The sequence below is a fragment of the Lolium perenne genome, chromosome 4 (genome assembly GCF_019359855.2).
Source record: "Lolium perenne isolate Kyuss_39 chromosome 4, Kyuss_2.0, whole genome shotgun sequence".
NCBI lineage: Eukaryota > Viridiplantae > Streptophyta > Magnoliopsida > Poales > Poaceae > Lolium > Lolium perenne.
Window position 1 is genome coordinate 285,158,044 of NC_067247.2, and position 16,986 is coordinate 285,175,029.

Below are 16,986 nucleotides of genomic sequence, written 5' to 3' on the forward strand. Positions count from 1 at the left end.
GCCGACTGCTGCAACAAGAATTCATCCTGGCAGCACTCCATGGCCGCTGCCTCCAAGATTGGAACCGCGTCGCCGCCCCAAGGTCCCGTGTTGGCTTCCATCGCGTGCTTGCCTCGCCTGCATCCCCGCCGAGTTCCGGTCCATGCACTGGTGAGCTCCTCCAACCTTGCATCACCACACCACCTGCGCCTCCCGAGTGATGTCCCCCCTACACCCCCCCCCACGCGAAGCGAACCCATCAAGACGAGCCCACCCGCCCGCCGTCTTCGTCGGCCAGACGTGGCCACCACCGCCGGTGCCAGCGGCGGCAACGGCCAGAGAGAGGATATTGAAGTTTTTTTACTAGGGTTTGGGCTCTCCGGAGTCGTCGCCCAAGCGGCCGGGGAGAGAGGTGCCGCTCACATGATCTTTTTTTTCTTTCAAAATTGCCGTTTGTTGAAAATTTTGGCGGCTACGGTTGCGTCGAGCTATCACGGAGTAGAAGGAACGCGTGTGCTTGTCTTGCGTGTTTGTGTCACGTCTCGTGTAGAGGCCTGTAATGTATTTTCGATTCTTGCACAACAATTGCAAGATTATTATTGGTATGTTTTAGCAACAAATCTTACTGCAATGCTCGAGGGTTTAGTTTTTGGGAGTCTATTTATCATTTGACTAATTTTGAATTCATCGTAAGTCAGTTTTCCTCCAAATCGTAAGGTGCCATGTGGCATGAGTAAAAATCCCCTAAACCCTAAGATGAAGTCATCATGAGTTTTATAAACGGGCTACTAGTACAATTTTCTACATTTAATTAGCACTAAAAGGAGTAAAGTTTATTATACATTGACAAAAATTACAGTCCTATTTGCCGAAATTTACATGTTTCCGATCATGTAAAATACATGTAGAGTAAAATGGAATATAATTTTTTTAGGGAATGCCTTCATGCCTTCATTGCGCGTTTTAATTCACTTTTTTCGAAAGTTCACCGGGGGGGGGGGAAGGAATCCCCACCTGAATCTTTTCATTTTTCATTAATATATGTGGGCTAGACTAGCCCAAGGGAAGAGGAGGGAAGCCACCACAACCGGCGCCCCCGGGGAAAAAACAGTCTTGCGTATCCTTAGAGCATCTCCACTCCTCTCCCCACAGAGCCCCCCACGGCCACTTTTTTTCATCCGGACGGCGAAAAACGGCCCACTCAGGCCCCCGGTTCCTCGTTTTGGTCCGGATTTGAGCCTATTTTCGTCCGGACTCCCCATGCCATCCTCGGTTTTCCGGGGGTCTCCCGGGGACTCCGGATGAAGCTAAACCAACCGCCCACGCCCACGTGTCTCCTCTTTCGTCCGGATTCCCCGAGCCATCCTCTTTTTCCCCGAGAAACGCCGCTTGGGGAGCACACGACTGGGAAACTACTCCTCCCCACGCCAAATCTTACTCCAATCCGGACGAAAATTTCGCCGGATTTGGGCGTGGGGAGCGCCAACGAGTGGGGATGCTCTTACAAACACACACGCACACATGAACCAGCACACCCCTATCATTTTCTTTTTCCAACTATACACCGAGGGGAGAGACCGGGAGCAGTCAACCGCCGCGCCCTCCGAGCAAGAGGACCCAGGAGAGCACGTCGTCTCGCCGGTCCAGAGGGAGGCGGCATCTCCAGAGAAGGGCGTCGTCGCGGCAGCATTTGCGGACCAGCGCCAGAGACGGGGCGAGGTGCTGAAAAACCACCCCGTTCCGGTGCTTCCAAAGGTGCCAAAGGCAAAGCAGCCGGAAGGAGGAGCTCGTATCAGCAGGGATACTCCTGGGCAGGGAGATGAGGGCGGCATCCGAGGCCAGCAGGCTCGGCGGCGGCGAGGCGCCGATGCTATCCCAAAAGCTCCTAGCAAAGGGGCAGCCAAAGGCGAGGTGGGAGAAATCTCGACCACATCACCGCACAGCGGGCAGTTGCTCTCTTCCATCGTCAGGACCGTCTTCCGGTGCAAGTTAGCGCGCGAGGGGAGGCGGTGCTGGACCAACAGCCAAGCAAACACCCGGACCCACGGCGGGGCGTGATTGAGCCAGACGAAGTCGAAGAAGGGACACCGCACGCCGCCGAAGGTGCGAAGCCTGTACAACTCAGCGACCCGGAGCCGGCCATGCGGAGCGGCGCAGCGAACGAGGGAGCGAGAATCGGGCTCATCAGTGCAGCGCACGGCGCCGAGAGCAGCCAGCAGGAGGGCCCTCTGAGCAGACGCGGTGGTCGACAGCCGAGGCGCAAGGAAGGCGTCCAGGCCTCTCGCGAGGACGTGGGCAACAGTGGTCTCCAGCGAGGCGAAGAAGGAGAGCAGGTGGGGAAAAGCCACGCTGAGCTCGCCCACGGGGAGGCAAGCGTCGAACCAGAAGGACGTAGTCCTCCCGTTGCCGATGGAGACCGCGCTGATGGAGCGGTACAGAGGGAGCAGCCGACGGAGAGCACTCCAGTGCGGCCCACGCAACGCCGCGCCGCGCTTCGTCGCGAGGGGGTTGCTGCCAAGGGAAGACCAGACCCACGAGGGCCAGGAGGTCTCAGTCGCGGTGTGGAGCCTGTGGAGGAGCTTCACCTGGAGGCAGTCGTTCTGGTCCCGCAACGAGCGGACTCCGAGCCCACCTTCCTCCTTTGATCGGCAAACCTGGGTCCAGGCGACGAGGCACTGCGCCCCGGAGACGCGGTCCGTGGCCGCCCAGAAGAAGGCGCGACGGCAGCGGTCGAAAGCTTCCAGCACCCCCGGGGGAAGGTCGAGCGCTCCCATGGCGTAAGTGGGGAGGGCATCGAGCACGGCGTTGACGAGAGCGAGGCGTCCGCCATAAGACAGGAGCAGCGCCCGCCACCCCGAGAGATACTTGTCCACCTTGGCGATGAGTGGCGCAAAAGCCGCAAGTTTGAGCTTGTCCACCGCCGACAGGGGGAGGCCGAGGTAGGTTTGGGGAAATCCTTCGATGCTGCAACCGAGCACATCCCGGACAACAACCATAACTGCCTCATCGACGTGCATGGGCACCACTGTGCTTTTGTGGAAGTTGATGGTGAGCCCAGTGGCGCGGGAGAAGCTGTCGAGGATGCTCCGGAGTCTGCGCACCGCACCCTCCTCCGCCCGGAGGATGATGAGAGTGTCGTCGGCGTACTGGAGCACGGGGCAGGGAAGGCCGTCGACGAGGGGGTGCTGGAGGCGCCCGTCCATCCTGATCAAGCGTTGCAGCACGTCCGCCACGATGAGGAAGAGGTAGGGGGAAAGAGGATCCCCTTGCCTGAGCCCGCGACGGAGATCAATCCACCGCCCCGGGATCCCGTTGAGCAGGACCGCCGACCGGGAGGTGGTGAGGATCTGATCCATCCAATCACACCACACCATCGGGAAGCCCCGTGCCAGGAGGATCCGCCGCAGACTCGCCCACTCGATCGAGTCGAAAGCCTTCGCGAAGTCGAGTTTCAGGACAAGGCATGGCGCCTTGCGCCGGAAGCAAGCCTGGACAAGCTCGGTGGCGTAGACGAAGTTCTCGGAGATGCTCCTGCCTGCAAGGAAGCCAGTCTGATCGATGTCGACAAGCGCCCCGATCTGCAGCTGGAGGCGAGACGTGAGGGCTTTGCAGATCATCTTGAGGGAGCAGTTTTGGAGCGAGACGGGGCGGAACGAGCTGGGAGCGACGATGCCATCTTTCTTGGGCAGCAGGACCACATGGGCCCTGTTGATGCTGCCAATGTCGGCCCGGCCCGCGTGGAACTGGTCGAAGAGGCGGCGCACATGGGGCGCCACATCCGTCCAAGCCGCGCGGAAGAAGCTGGGCCCGAAACCATCCGGCCCAGGAGCGCTCCCCCGGTCCATGCCGTCCAACGTGGCGCGAATCTCCGCGTCGCCGAACGAGGCCACGAGTGGGCCGAAATCAGCCCGGGGGGCGTCGGCGTAGAGGGCGTCGACGTCGAAGTCCCAGGTCGGCTCCGTCGAGCGACCAAGGAGGGCGGTGTAGAATGAATGGAGCACCGCAGCTTTGGCATCGTGAGACACCACCAGAGCTCCATCCACGTCCAGAGCACGGATGTGGTTACGGCGCAGGCGCTGGGAGGCGCGGGCATGAAAGAACCGGGTGTTCTCGTCACCCTCCGCCACCGCCCTGAATTTGCCCCGCTGCTTCCAGTAAGCTGCTCGGGCGAGGACAAGCTCGCAAAGACGGTTCCTGCATTCATCACGCAAAGACAACTCCCCTCGAGAGAGGGGCCTGAGTTCCTCATAAAAATCCAGCAAGTCAAGAACGAAAGAGCAGTCATTTTCAAGGAGAGGTGTATAACGGTGTTTCCGTTTCCAAACCTTGGCTGCAAAGCGGAAGGTTTTCAGACGGGCGTTGATGTCGATCGCAGCATCCGCAACCATAGCGGGACGGAACCAGTGAGGGAGGGTAGTGGGGAGGAAGAGAGGGTCGAGGAGCCACGCATTCTCAAAGCGGAAGCATCGAGAACGCGGGATATCGGTGGTGGCGGTGACTAGCAGCGGGAAGTGATCGGAGGTGGGGCGAGGGAGGGAGGAGAGGGCAGATTGGGGAAGACGCAGGTTCCAGGCATGGTTAAAGAGGGCACGATCAAGACGGGCGAGGACGGGAGTGTCGCGCTTGTTGGTCCAGGTATAGCGGCGATCAAGGAGAGGTAACTCGAAGAGGGCGAGGGTACGGATGGCATCGTTAAAGGACGAGGCGAGGGAGGCGTTAAAATTCGAGTTGTTTTTATCGGAGGGGGCACGCAGGAGATTAAAATCCCCCACGATCATCCAAGGTATAGGCGTGGCGGGGGCTAGGGTGATGAAATCCGCAAGGAAAGCACTGGTGAAGCTATGATCCGCGGGGGCGTAAACGTTAGTGAGGGCGAAAGCTAGGTCGGTGGTGGTGGAGGCAAGGTGAACCGTGAGCGAGTAAGGAGAGCGATGAGTGTGGTCGAGGGAGAAAACGTCGGGGTCCCAGGCAGTAAGAATACCACCAGAGCTGCCGATAGAATCGACACAGGAGAAGGCCGAGAGACTCGCAGGGAGGAAGGAGCGCGTTTTAGCGATGCTCATGTCACGAGTTTTGGTTTCCTGGAGGCAAACGATAGACGGAGAGGCACCCGACAGAGCCGTGCGAACGACGGGGCACTTCTTTTCGTCTCCAAGCCCTTGCACGTTCCAGGAGCACACACGGAGCTCACGAAAACCACTAATCATAGGAAGGGTAGACACCGGTTACAGAGGGACACACACGCGCGGGAACACAGGCGGGATACAAGGTGCAAACCAGGCACCGAACAACACACACACAGAGAAAACGGGGGAGCAGGCGAGGCACTGTCAACGACCAGAGACAGCACGGCCAACAAGCACAGGAGTTGGTCGTGTCAATCATCCAACCGACGGCGGCACCGTGGTGGAGGACTGGGCACGGACGGAGGAGGCGAGGGCGCCCAGCGCCTTCTTCCCCAACGGCTTGGAGCGATCGTCGAGGAGCTTGTGCTGAGAAACCTTTTTCTGGAGGACGCTGGTGCAGCTACGGAGGGTGTCCTTGAGGCTGCGCAGCTTGACCGCGCGAGAGGTGGTGTCCTCCTTGTTTTAATTCACTTTAAACAAGGATATATCGTTCATTACATGGGGAATAATAAAGCTAGGGGGACTGCAGTTGCAAAACACATAATTATTAGAATTATAACACATTCTGCTAAATTATGCGCTACTATGTTAGCCTCTCGAAAGCAATCTGGTAGGATAGGTGTATAAGGGCTCCACATTTCAGACACACCGTTGAAAGCTTGCACTAGCTCTAGTGAGTTAGATTCGATGATGACAAGATTGCAACTAATTCATTCGATCAAATTCGAAGAGCATGAGTTTCAAATGTCGTAGCATCAACAAGGTTTAGAATTTAGGGTTTAGTGTTAGCAGACAACTCAAACCAGCTATTGCCTCACCTTTGTCATCCCGGATAAAAGCTCCAGCAGTACCTGAACCATTAGGGAAAACGCAAGCATCTATATTCATTTTGTAGTAGTTAACTGGTGGTCTGCACCGTACTACATCCTTCGGCTCTGCCCTTGATTGAGCACCACAAAAGTTCGCTGCCAAGGCCTGAATAGAGCGGAAATGAATAGAGAAAACAGTACGTTTTGTCCGGGCGATTGATTCACCTTTGACAGACTCCCTCCGCTGCCACCAAATGGAATGTAACTTGCACAGAGAGAACTTGTAAAAAGAAAGGGAAAATCTAGTGTAGTACATAATTTCAAAAGTAAAATTTATCAGTTCTCCTAGTTTAAGAGTACGCATTCGCAAACAAAAAAAAGAAGTTTAAGAGTACGCATACTTTGTGCCACTATCATCTCATAGCAGGTGTTCCAGTAATTGACTGAATCTTTGGACTTACCTCAAGTGTTCTAGAAACATGACCTCAAGCGAGTCCACCACCGGAACCGAACGAGACGGGAGAGGTCTGTTGCGCCAGAGGACAGCGGAGGCGGCCGGAGACGGCCGGAATCGATAGTTTTCTCGCCGGAGTCGAAGAAGGAATCGGCGAATTTGCCGTCGGTACGGGGCGCACCAGGTCGAGTCCGTTGGTGGGGAGGAAGCCTGGAGTCGAGGCGATCCTCTTGGGCAACTTGGACGTGCTCAACGGAGGCCAGTGGTGGCGGAACAACGGCGAGGTGGTGACGGAGGTGCCAGTCTGCGCGCGTTGTTCCTGTAGGTGATGCTGAAAAGAAGATTGTTGGGTGCGTCCCATGTTCACCAGCATGCCTAAACGGCAGCACGACGACTGTTTGGCCACGTCATCATTGTAGTGGGGCCGTGACGGTTAAATCACCATTAGTCCAAGATTTGCGCTATTTGTTGCTTCCTGCCCTAGAAGTGGTACTGAACTGAAAAAATTAACAAAAACGGTATTAACTTATCGACTTCGTCTTAATCGTGGTAGTTCCTTGTAATTTACTCCTTTGACGGACTCCCTCCGCTGCCACCAAATGAAATGTACCTTGCAGAGAGAACTTGTAAAAAGAAAGGGAAAATCTAGTGTAGTACATAATTTCAAAAGTAAAATTTACCAGTTCTCCTAGTTTAAGAGTACGCATTCGCAAGGAAAAAAAGAGAGAGTTTAAGAGTAGGCATACTTTGTGCGACTATCATCTCATAGCAGGTGTTCCAGTAATTGGCTGAATCTTTGGACTTAACCTCAAGTGTTCTAGAAACTTGAAAGTATCCTACTACTTAACATGACCAAAAAACAAGGCAACCACGACAAAAACAAAATCCTCCAAGGTTAGTCGTCGTCGTCTACGCTGTCTTTGCGACCGCCCTGAACGTGGGGTGCAACAGCCGGCCGAGCTCTTGGTCCTCTGCGTCCAGCGGGCCGCCGGTGTCATTCCCGACGCGCTGCACGGCGGTGCCGTTGAGCGACTCGTGCCCGAACCCGTACAACTTCAGTATCTGGTCATCGGCGAAGTTGAAGGCGCGCTCCATCCCTAGACGGCACCGGTCCGCCGGGTAGCTGTCCGCGTACCGCCGGCATGGCTTGCATCCGACGAAGTGCGTCACCAGCGGCCACCGCCCCTCCCGCCGCATCTCCTCGTACCTGTCCACTATGAGCTCCCAGAACCCGTTGAGTTCGTACGAGTTCTCGAAGAACACCTTGCTGCCCCACTTCTCCCGCTGCGTGACGAGCAGGTAGATGAGCGCCGACTGGTCGTCGGCCTCGAACGGCGGGCGGCCGGAGAGCTCCTTGGCGAAGAGCTCGCCGTGCATGTCGCGCACGGGCCCGCGGGCCCCCATGGGCGCTATCGCGTGGAGGAGGTCGAGCGACCACTGGCAGTTGCGGATGAGGAAGCTGCCGGTGTTGATGCCGACCCAGCTCTTCTCCTCGTACATCTTGGCCTCCCACCCGTGGACCACGAGGTTGTGCGCCGCGTACCGCTCCCACGGCAGCTCGAACGCCATGTCCGTGAACACCGCGTCCGAGTCCATCCACCAGATGAACTCCACCTCCGGGTGCGCCATCATCAGCGACCGCAGCAGCGGCAGCTTCGCCCAGAACCCGGACATCTCGTGGTCCAGGAACGCCGTGTTGTAGAACACCTCCAGGCCGTGGACGCGGCTGTAGTCCGCCTTGTTCTTGAACGCGCGCAGCAGCAGGTGGTCGCCGTCGGGGTCCGGGCACCGGTACGGCGCGGAGCCCGTCACGAGCAGCACGCGGGGACGGCCCGCGGGATGCACGCGCGCCGGGAACTCTGGGTGCGCGGCGAGCCACGCGGACCGGCGCGCGTCGTAGTCCGGGATGGCGCGGCCCAGCGAGTAAGGCGGGTCACTCAGCTGCCGGGGCGGCGGGAGGCCAATGTCCTCGATGTCCTCCTCGCTCGCGTTGCTTGCTGCAGGCGGCGGCGCTGGCGGTGGCGGAGTAGCTGCGGCGGTGATGTGGATGGGGTTGTTGAAGACGACGCGGAGGGTGGGGAGGGTGAGCACGGAGTTGCTGGGGCCGAGGATGAGGAACAGCGAGCCGGCGACCAGGAGAACGAAGACGAGGGGGATGGTAGTGCCTGCCGGGAAGCCATAGTAGTACTGCCGGGATCGCCGGTTCCCGGCTGACTTGCCGTCGTGCTGTTCCTCCATTGTTGCTATGCTATTGCTAGCTGGTGAGGTCGTCCGGCGCCGCGGGTTGCACGCACCTTAGCTCACAAATGCTTCTCTTTTTGTGTGCGTTTCAACGATCAAGACGATCATTATCTCTCTTGTTTTTTAGCCGTTGATCATCTGGCAAACGTCAACGGGAGAGTGGGAGGGAAGTGGAGTGGTGCATTGCACGCTCTTTCCTTTTTTTTTTTCTCTCGAGCTGGCAAGAATCAAGTATGTATGGGGATCTGTGGACTAGATTCATGATTTGGGGCGAAGAGGTGGCGTATGTTTTAAATAATACGAGGAGATGCTGACCAGATAGTTTCTGAAACTTTTTTTTTTGAGAATACTCAAAGAGGTACCATATTTCTGTAGAAGGCACAAAAGGCATAGGTTTGAGTACAAGAACAGAAACTGGACGGCGGAAAGGCTGAGCCAGAAGGCTTCCTCACGATGCTACCTGTTGTTTGTGTGACCAGGATTTCGAGATTGCAGATCACCTTGCCCTGCTTTGTCCCTTTGCCAAAGAGGTTTGGCAATGCTTCCGGATCACCCACGACAGAGTCGTGCAGTTCGCTAATACTTCGACGACGATTTGCACCTGGTGGAATAAGCTTCGACATCACACGCAGGGGAACCACCATTGCAACGACACATCCATGGCGGTGTATGTATTATGGAACATCTGGAAGGAGCGAGGACGTCGTATTTTCCAGAACGAAGTGTTACCTGCTAGCGGAGTGGCTAAGCTCATTAGGGCTGAGCTAGAGTTGCTAAGGTTGGCGCAGGCAAATGTTATTTAGGAGTGCTCCTGGTTTAGTGTTGTTGTTCGAGGACGTGGTTGCCCCAGTGTTTTCTCTTTGGGGTCTTTTGTAATTGGATTGTTTTTCCCTCTTCTATAATGAAAAAGGCAGAGCACTTGTTGTTACCGTCATGAGTACAAGAACACTAACACTCGCTGTGAGCAAAAAATGTAGCAATAACTCCTCACCGGCTAGTCCTAACTTCTAAGATATCCACACCGACAAAATAGCACCACAACATGAAGAGCTTGTCCTTAGCTATACACAAAGCCGCGTCTCGATCGACACCGACGACTCCAAAAAACAACAACTCCAAAAGAACTCTCCTTGTCGACACACCATCTAAAGGAGAAAGATGGTGAAACTTAGTCGGTTCCAAAAAAGCATCGTTTTGGCCTCGTCCACAATAATGTGCATTGCGCCTCTGAAGAACAATCTTGGACAACAGCGAGCACCGGAGGAGGACAACCTGGAACCTCCATGCCGTGAGTTTCTGGAACTTCAAATCTCAATGCTTACTAGGGCTGAGGGTTCTTAATTGCTCATGTGCATTTACTCAAAATCCGTGTAAGATTCGTTTTCCCAGACCTACTGTAAGTATACAAATGGTAATAATGTAAACACTCGTCTCTAGATCATGATTCTCTTCTGACTTTCAAACAGATTTTGACTTGGCCGGTTTCACCAAGTCTGTAGTAATAAGGAGCTGGGATAAGTGGGATTTCGAGACTAGACTCTTATTTTCGTGGGATAATAAAATTAGATTTATTAAAATTAAAAAAGAGTCTAGAGTGTAAAATAGAGACGTGGAAGATGATCCCACTTATCCATTTTGTCACACTTACTGGCCTCTGGCCCTCTGGGGCCGTCTTGTGCTTCTTGCACTTGACGTGTTCAGGCACTTGGAAGGAAAAATAAGGGCACAATTGGTAACTGCCTAGGATCTTCTTTTCTTGCCATGCCGTCTGAACAAAGTTGTACGATTTCTGTCTAACTTTCTAAAATGCGGGAAATGAAGAATCATGCATACCCCAAAACATTTGAAAGGCACTACTAAGTACTAACACAACCTTGCATCTAACAATACAAGTCAGTACGCACACAACATAAGAGAAATTCGCGTCTGCAAAGAATTACATGTTCACGTGATCCGAACTACTAATGGAAGAACCTACTTGAGAGATCACAACGGCTCGGCGTTGGCGGCCCTGAAGGTTGGGTGCAGGAGCCGGCCGATCTCCTCGTCGTCCGTGTCCATCGGCCGTCCGGTGTCGTTCCTGACGCGGTACACAGCCGTGCTGTTGAGTGTCTCGTGCTGGAACCCGTAGAGCTTGAGTATCTGGTCGTCGGCGAAGTTGAAGGCGCGCTCCATGCCTCGCCGGCACAGCGCGGCCTCATAGCTCGCGCCGTTCGGGTCCCCGCACGGCTTGCACCCGACGAAGTGCGTGACGAGCGGCCACCGGTCGTCGCCGAGCCCCGGCTGCCACTTGCTCTGCATCTCCTCGTACCTGTCCACGATCGCCTTCCAGTACCCGTGCAGCACGTAGGAGCTCTCCAGGAACACGCTGTCCGCCCACTTCTTTCTCTGCGTCACGAGCAGGTACACCAGCGCCGACTGCTCGTCGGCCTCGTACGCCGCCCGGTTCGACAGCGCCTTCGCGAAGATCTTCCCGTACTTCTCGCGCACCGGGGCGCTCCGCCCCATCTTCGCCCAGGCGTCGAGGAGGTCGAGCGACCACTGGCAGTTCCGGATCACGAAGCTGCCGGTATTGAGGCCTATCCAGTTCTTCTCCTCGTACACCTTTGATTCCCAGCCGGGAATCAGGATGTTGATGCCCGCATACTTGCCCCACGGCGGCTCGAACAGCATGTCCGTGAACACCACGTCGGAGTCCACCCACCAGAAGAGCTCCGTCTCCGGGTGCGCCACCATCAGCGCACGCAGCAGCGGCAGCTTCGTCCAGACCCCTGACATCTCCGCGTCCAGCACCGCGTTGCTGTAGAAGATGTCGAAGCCGTGGATACGGCAGTAGTCCGCCTTGTTCTTGAACGCGCGGAGGAGCATGTGGTCGCCCTCCGGGTCACTGCACCGGTGCGCCGACGAACCGGTGACCACCAGCACGCGCGGCCGATCGGGCGCCACGTACGCCGGGAACCGCGGGTGCGCGGCGAGCCACGCCGCTCTTAGGGCGTCGTAGTACGGCACGGCCGGACCCAGATGGCGCACCGGCGGGAGCGATTTCGGCTCCTCCCGGCGCTGCTCCTCGACGTGACCAACCACGGCGGCCTCTGGCGTGGATGGTGGCGCTAGGTTCGCGGGCGCACTGGCCGGAACGTCAAGGTCGCTGTTGCTGCCGCCGCCGCCGCCGGCATACTCGATGCGAATGCGCGGGAACGCCACGTCCGACGTTAACAAGAAGAGTGCGGACGGCGCGAGCACGATCAGAATGACGCGAATGACCGGGACGGTGAATATCGGTTTCTGCCGGCCTCGCCGCTCCGCAGCTACTTGCCCGCCGGCGTATTCCTCCGCCATCGCCGACGACGGACAAGACATGCCTGCGCGACGTGGCTGTACCCTACACGCTCTACTCTACTCTTGGTATGACTGTGAGGCTGCACTGTACCACCCCTGGTTAAATCAGAGAGGCGACGACGCGTCGGGGTTTGGAGGTTTCCTTGTTCCGTGTGACCTCGTTTTGGCGCCGGCTGGACTTGGAGTCCTGGTGAACGCAAGAATATGTTAGAATTCGGATTCCAAGAGGGCTTCCCTCTTTTCACTAGTGGACTCCTACTCTAATATGCTTTGCACATCTACTAGTACCAGTATATAATTAGTGTGAGAGATCTATACTATACATCATTGCACGCCTGAACTACAGTATCATCTCAGCTTATCCCTAAGGTGAAAGGAGCGATACCGCCAAGCAATTTAGACCTATTACACCCTCATAAATATTATTTTCAAATTTATTCCTAAGGCGTATGCTACTAGGCTGGCTCCGATAGCCCATAGGACAATAGACCGCAACCAAACAAGGTTCATTAAGCGGCGATGTTTGCACGAGGGTGTGCTGACATTGCATGAGATTGCACATGAACTGAGAGTGAAGAAACTCAAAGGCCTTTTGCTGAATCTGGACTCTGAGAAGGCTTACGATAGAGTTGACTGGGGTTACTTGCGAGAGGCGTTGCTGAAAAAGAGTTCTCAGCAGGCATTGTCCACCGCTTGATGTAGCTTGTCTCTGGGGGACAGATGACTGCCAACATCAACAGAGAGATTGCCCCTATTTCAAAAATACACAGGGAGTGCGGCAAGGGGACCCGCTCTCTCCCATCCTCTTCAACTTTATGGTCGATGCTCTGGCAGCCATCCTTACCAGAGCAAACGCAGCTGGACACATCTGATTCCAGGGGGAATCACGCATTTGCAATATGCAGATGATACTGTGATTATGGTTGAACCAACTACTATGGGAGTAACCAACCTTAAGATTCTCCCTCTTGGCTTCGAGAACATGCCGGTTCTCAAAATCAACCTCTCCAAAAGCAAAGAGGGTAGCTGACTACCTGAACAGTAAACTAGGCTGCCTCTTGTTGGCGTATTTAGGGCTCCCAGTGTCGGATAGAACTTAGCTGACTGGCACTTCCTGACAGATAAGGTGGGGCATAAGGTTGACCCTTGGCAGGGTCTTTTCTTAGCCTCTGCATGTAGGCTTAAACTGACCAACTCCTGCCTCGCGAGCCTCCCCATGTTTGCTATGGGAATATATCTTTTACATGACTCGACGCATGGAGCGATGAACAAGTCTAGGTCCCACTTCTTTTGGGAATGGGTGGGCACCAAACGGAAATACCACATGGTTGACTGGGCCACATTCTGCAAACTGATGCCCCACAAGTATAGGGGGTGTACCGTAGTACTTTCGATAAATAAGAGTGTCAAACCCAACGAGGAGCAGAAGGTGTTGACAAGCAGTTTCGATGAAGGATTCACTGTAAATGCTCACAGACAAGTTTTCAGGGGTTTTTGATATAGCAGATAAATAAAATACAAGTAAGTAAAATACGGGAATAATAATTGCAGCAAGTGGCCCAATCCTTTTTAGCACAAAGGACAAGCCGGTTTGTTTACTTATGATGACCAAACGTTCTTGAGGACACACGGGAATTTAGTCTAGTGCTTTCGCTTCATATAGTTGATTAATCTTCATTGTTTTGATAAGTGTTGTGTGGGTGAACCTATGCTAATGCACCGCCCTTCCTAGGACTAATACATACTTGTGATTAAACCCCTTGCAAGCATCCGCAAATACAAGAAAGTAATTAAGATAAATCTTACCACAACCTTAAACTCTGAGATCCTGCTATCCCTCATGCATCGATATACCAACGGGGGTTCTGGTTGCTGTCACTCCGGCAACCCCACAATTAGCAAACGAATACAAGATGCATTCCCCTAGGCCCATAAAGGTGAAGTATCATGTAGTCGACGTTCACATGACACCACTAGAAGAATAACACCACAACTTAAATATCAAACCATTAAATATTACTCAACATAGTTCACTACTAACATTTAGACTTCACCCATGTCCTCAAGAACTAAACGAACTACTCACAAGACATCATATGGAACATGATCAGAGGTGATATGATGATGAATAACAATCTGAACATAAACCTTGGTTCAATGGTTTCACTCAATAGCATCAATAACAAGGAGTAATCAACACCGGGAGAGTTTCCCCTATGAAATAATCAAGATTCAACCCTAGATGTTACAGCAGAGACGAGGTGCAGTGGTGGAGATGATGGTGTCGGCGGTGGAGATGATGATGATGATCCCAATGAAGTCCAGCTCGATGACGGTGACGATGGCGACGATTTCCCCCTCCGGGAGGGAATTTCCCCGGTAGATTTCAGCCTGCCGGAGAGCTCTTTTCTCTCTGGTGTTTTTCCGCCCCGCAGAGGCGGCTGTGTCTCTCCTCGATGATCCTCTGCACCTTAGGGTTTTTGGGAGATGAAGTACGCGAAAGGGCGATGGCTGAGGGGGGTCGTGGGCCCCCTCCCACATGGCGGCGCGCCAGGCCTGGTGGCCGCGCCGGCCTATGGGGAGGGCCCATGGTGGCCCTCCTCGGCCTCCCCTTCTGGCTGGCTCCATCATTTGGAAAAATAGGAGCTTCGGTATATTTTCCGTCAATTGTTGATCTTCAGAAATATTGTATCCTGACGGTGCTTTTTCCAGCAGAATCCTGACTCCGGTGAGTAATTCTCCAATAATCATGAAACATGCAAAATAGGTGAAAAAACATAAGTATCATCTCTAAATATGAAATATATCAATGAATAACAGTAAATTATGATATAAAATAGTGATGCAAAATGGATGTATCACAAACCACGAGAGTTTGGGGGTCTGGGGGTCCTAAACACTAAGTTCATGAACATTTCCCTAATGTTGAAATGGGCCTGGAAGCTATACCAAAATGCGGAAGGTCTTTGGGCGGACCTCATATGAGCTAAATATTTGGGCAATAATGATCTCTTTTTCGCCGGTGGTCCAGACGCCGAGTTCTCAGTTCTAGAATGGCATTCAAAATATTAAATGGTAATTCAAGCTGGGAGCAAAACATCAGGTCCATGACGGAGGTCGTACTTATTTCAGGTTAGACTGGTGGACTGGGACATACTCACTTAGGGTTAGCTTCCCGCGTCTGTTTGATTGTTGCGATAACCCCTTCGCTATGGTTGCTAGGGTGCGAAATGCCAAGGGATGTCGCATTAGGTTTAGGAGAACTTTTAGCCTAGCAGAAACGGTGGAATGGTCCAACCTGTGTAGGGGTTTTCAACCTACATCCTTTTGGAAAAGGCAACGACGTGGTGTCTTGGGCGCTGGAGGCTTCAGGGGAATACTCCACACGCTCCATTTTGTTGGAGATATGCCCAAAAGGCAATAACAAAGTGGTTATTATTATTATATCTTTGTGTTTATGATGAATGTTTACATCCCATGCTATAATTATATTAACCGGAAACATTAATACTTGTGTGTTATGTAAACAGAAAAGAGTTACTAGTAAGCCTCTTGTAAAACTAGCTTGTTGATTAATAGATGATCATGGTTTCCTGATCATGAACATTGGATGTTGTTAATAACAAGGTTATGTTATTGGGTGAATGATATAATGGACACACACCCAAATAAGCGTAGCACAAGATCAAGTCATTAAGTTCATGCTATAAGCTTTCGATACAGAGTAACCTAGTCCTTCGACCATGAGATCATGTAAATCACTTACACAGGAAGGGTACTATGATTACATCAAAATCCACTGCGTAAATGGGTGGTTATAAAGATGGGATTGAGTATTCGGAAATTATGAGTTAAGGCATATGGATCAAGAGTGGGATTTGTCCATCCCGATGACAGATAGATATACTCTGGGCCCTCTCGGTGGAATGTCGTCTAATTAGCTGGCAAACATGTGACAAGGTCACAAGAGATGACATACCACGGTACGAGTAAAGAGTACTTTTCGGTAACGAGGTTGAACTAGGTATGGAGATACCGATGATCAAACCTCGGACAAGTAAAGTATCGCGCGACAAAGGGAATCAGTATCGTATGTTAATGGTTCAATCGATCACTAAGTTATCGCTGAATGTGTGGGAGCCATTATGGATCTCCAGGTCCCGCTATTGGTTATTGATCGGAGAGGAGTCTCGATCATGTCCGCATAGTTCACGAACCGTAGGGTGACGCGCTTAAGGTTTGATGTCGTATAAGTAGATTCATAATATGAGACGGAGACCGAATATTTTTCGGACTCTCGGATGGGATCCAGGATATCACGAGGAGGTCCGGAGAATAATATTCATATAAGGGAAGTTAATTTCTGGGGTTCGAAAAAAGTTCGGGATTTTCCGGTGAAAGACCAAGAAGGTTCTAGAAGGTTCCGGAGGGTCCCCTAGTGGTCCTACGACCCTAGGAGGGGCCACATGGGCCGAGGTGGTGCTTCCTTGCCCTAATGGGACAGGCACACCAAGCCCTCAAGGCCCAGGCCGGCCACCCCTTTATGGTTTCCCCAAACCCTAGGGGGGAAGACTTGGGGGGAAGATTTCTCTCCCCCCCTTTTGGCCGCCGGCCACAAGGCTTGGAGGAGGGGCCAAGAAAACCCTGGCCGGCCTCCCCCTATATAAATAGGGGAGGGGGCAGGGGGCTCAACCGTCCATCATTCCCCAACCCTAGCCTCCCCTCTCCCTCCACTGCAATCTGCTCCGGCTTAGGCGAAGCCCTGCAGAAACGTCTCCACCGCCACCACCACGCCGTCGTGCTGCTGGGATTCCGAGGAGATCTACTACACCTCCGCTTCCTGCTGGAACGGGGAGAGGAAGGACTTCATCGACACCGTACGCACGACCGGATACGGATTTGCTGCCGGATTGCAGCACCGAGACGATCGACTACATCAACAACAAGATCTGATCTCGTAAGGCTTTGGATCTTCGAGGGTTAGTCTCTCATATCTCTTGTTGCTTCAATCTTCATAGATTAGATCTTGGCTCTTCCT

General features: G+C 53.5%; 2 protein-coding genes across 2 annotated transcripts; both read right to left on the bottom strand.

Moving 5' to 3' along the window:
- Positions 1-7,185: 7,185 nt before the first annotated feature.
- Positions 7,186-8,881, bottom strand: LOC127295630 (probable glycosyltransferase 5). The gene has a single exon (XM_051325597.2). The coding sequence runs from the start codon at positions 8,604-8,606 to the stop codon at positions 7,278-7,280; it is 1,329 nt and encodes a 442-aa protein (XP_051181557.1). The 5' UTR covers positions 8,607-8,881; the 3' UTR covers positions 7,186-7,277.
- A 1,565-nt stretch (positions 8,882-10,446) lies between these two features.
- LOC127348949 (probable glycosyltransferase 4) lies at positions 10,447-12,177 on the bottom strand. The gene has a single exon (XM_051374797.2). It carries the CDS (start codon positions 11,967-11,969, stop codon positions 10,596-10,598), a length of 1,374 nt encoding a protein of 457 aa, XP_051230757.1. The 5' UTR covers positions 11,970-12,177; the 3' UTR covers positions 10,447-10,595.
- Positions 12,178-16,986: the final 4,809 nt, after the last annotated feature.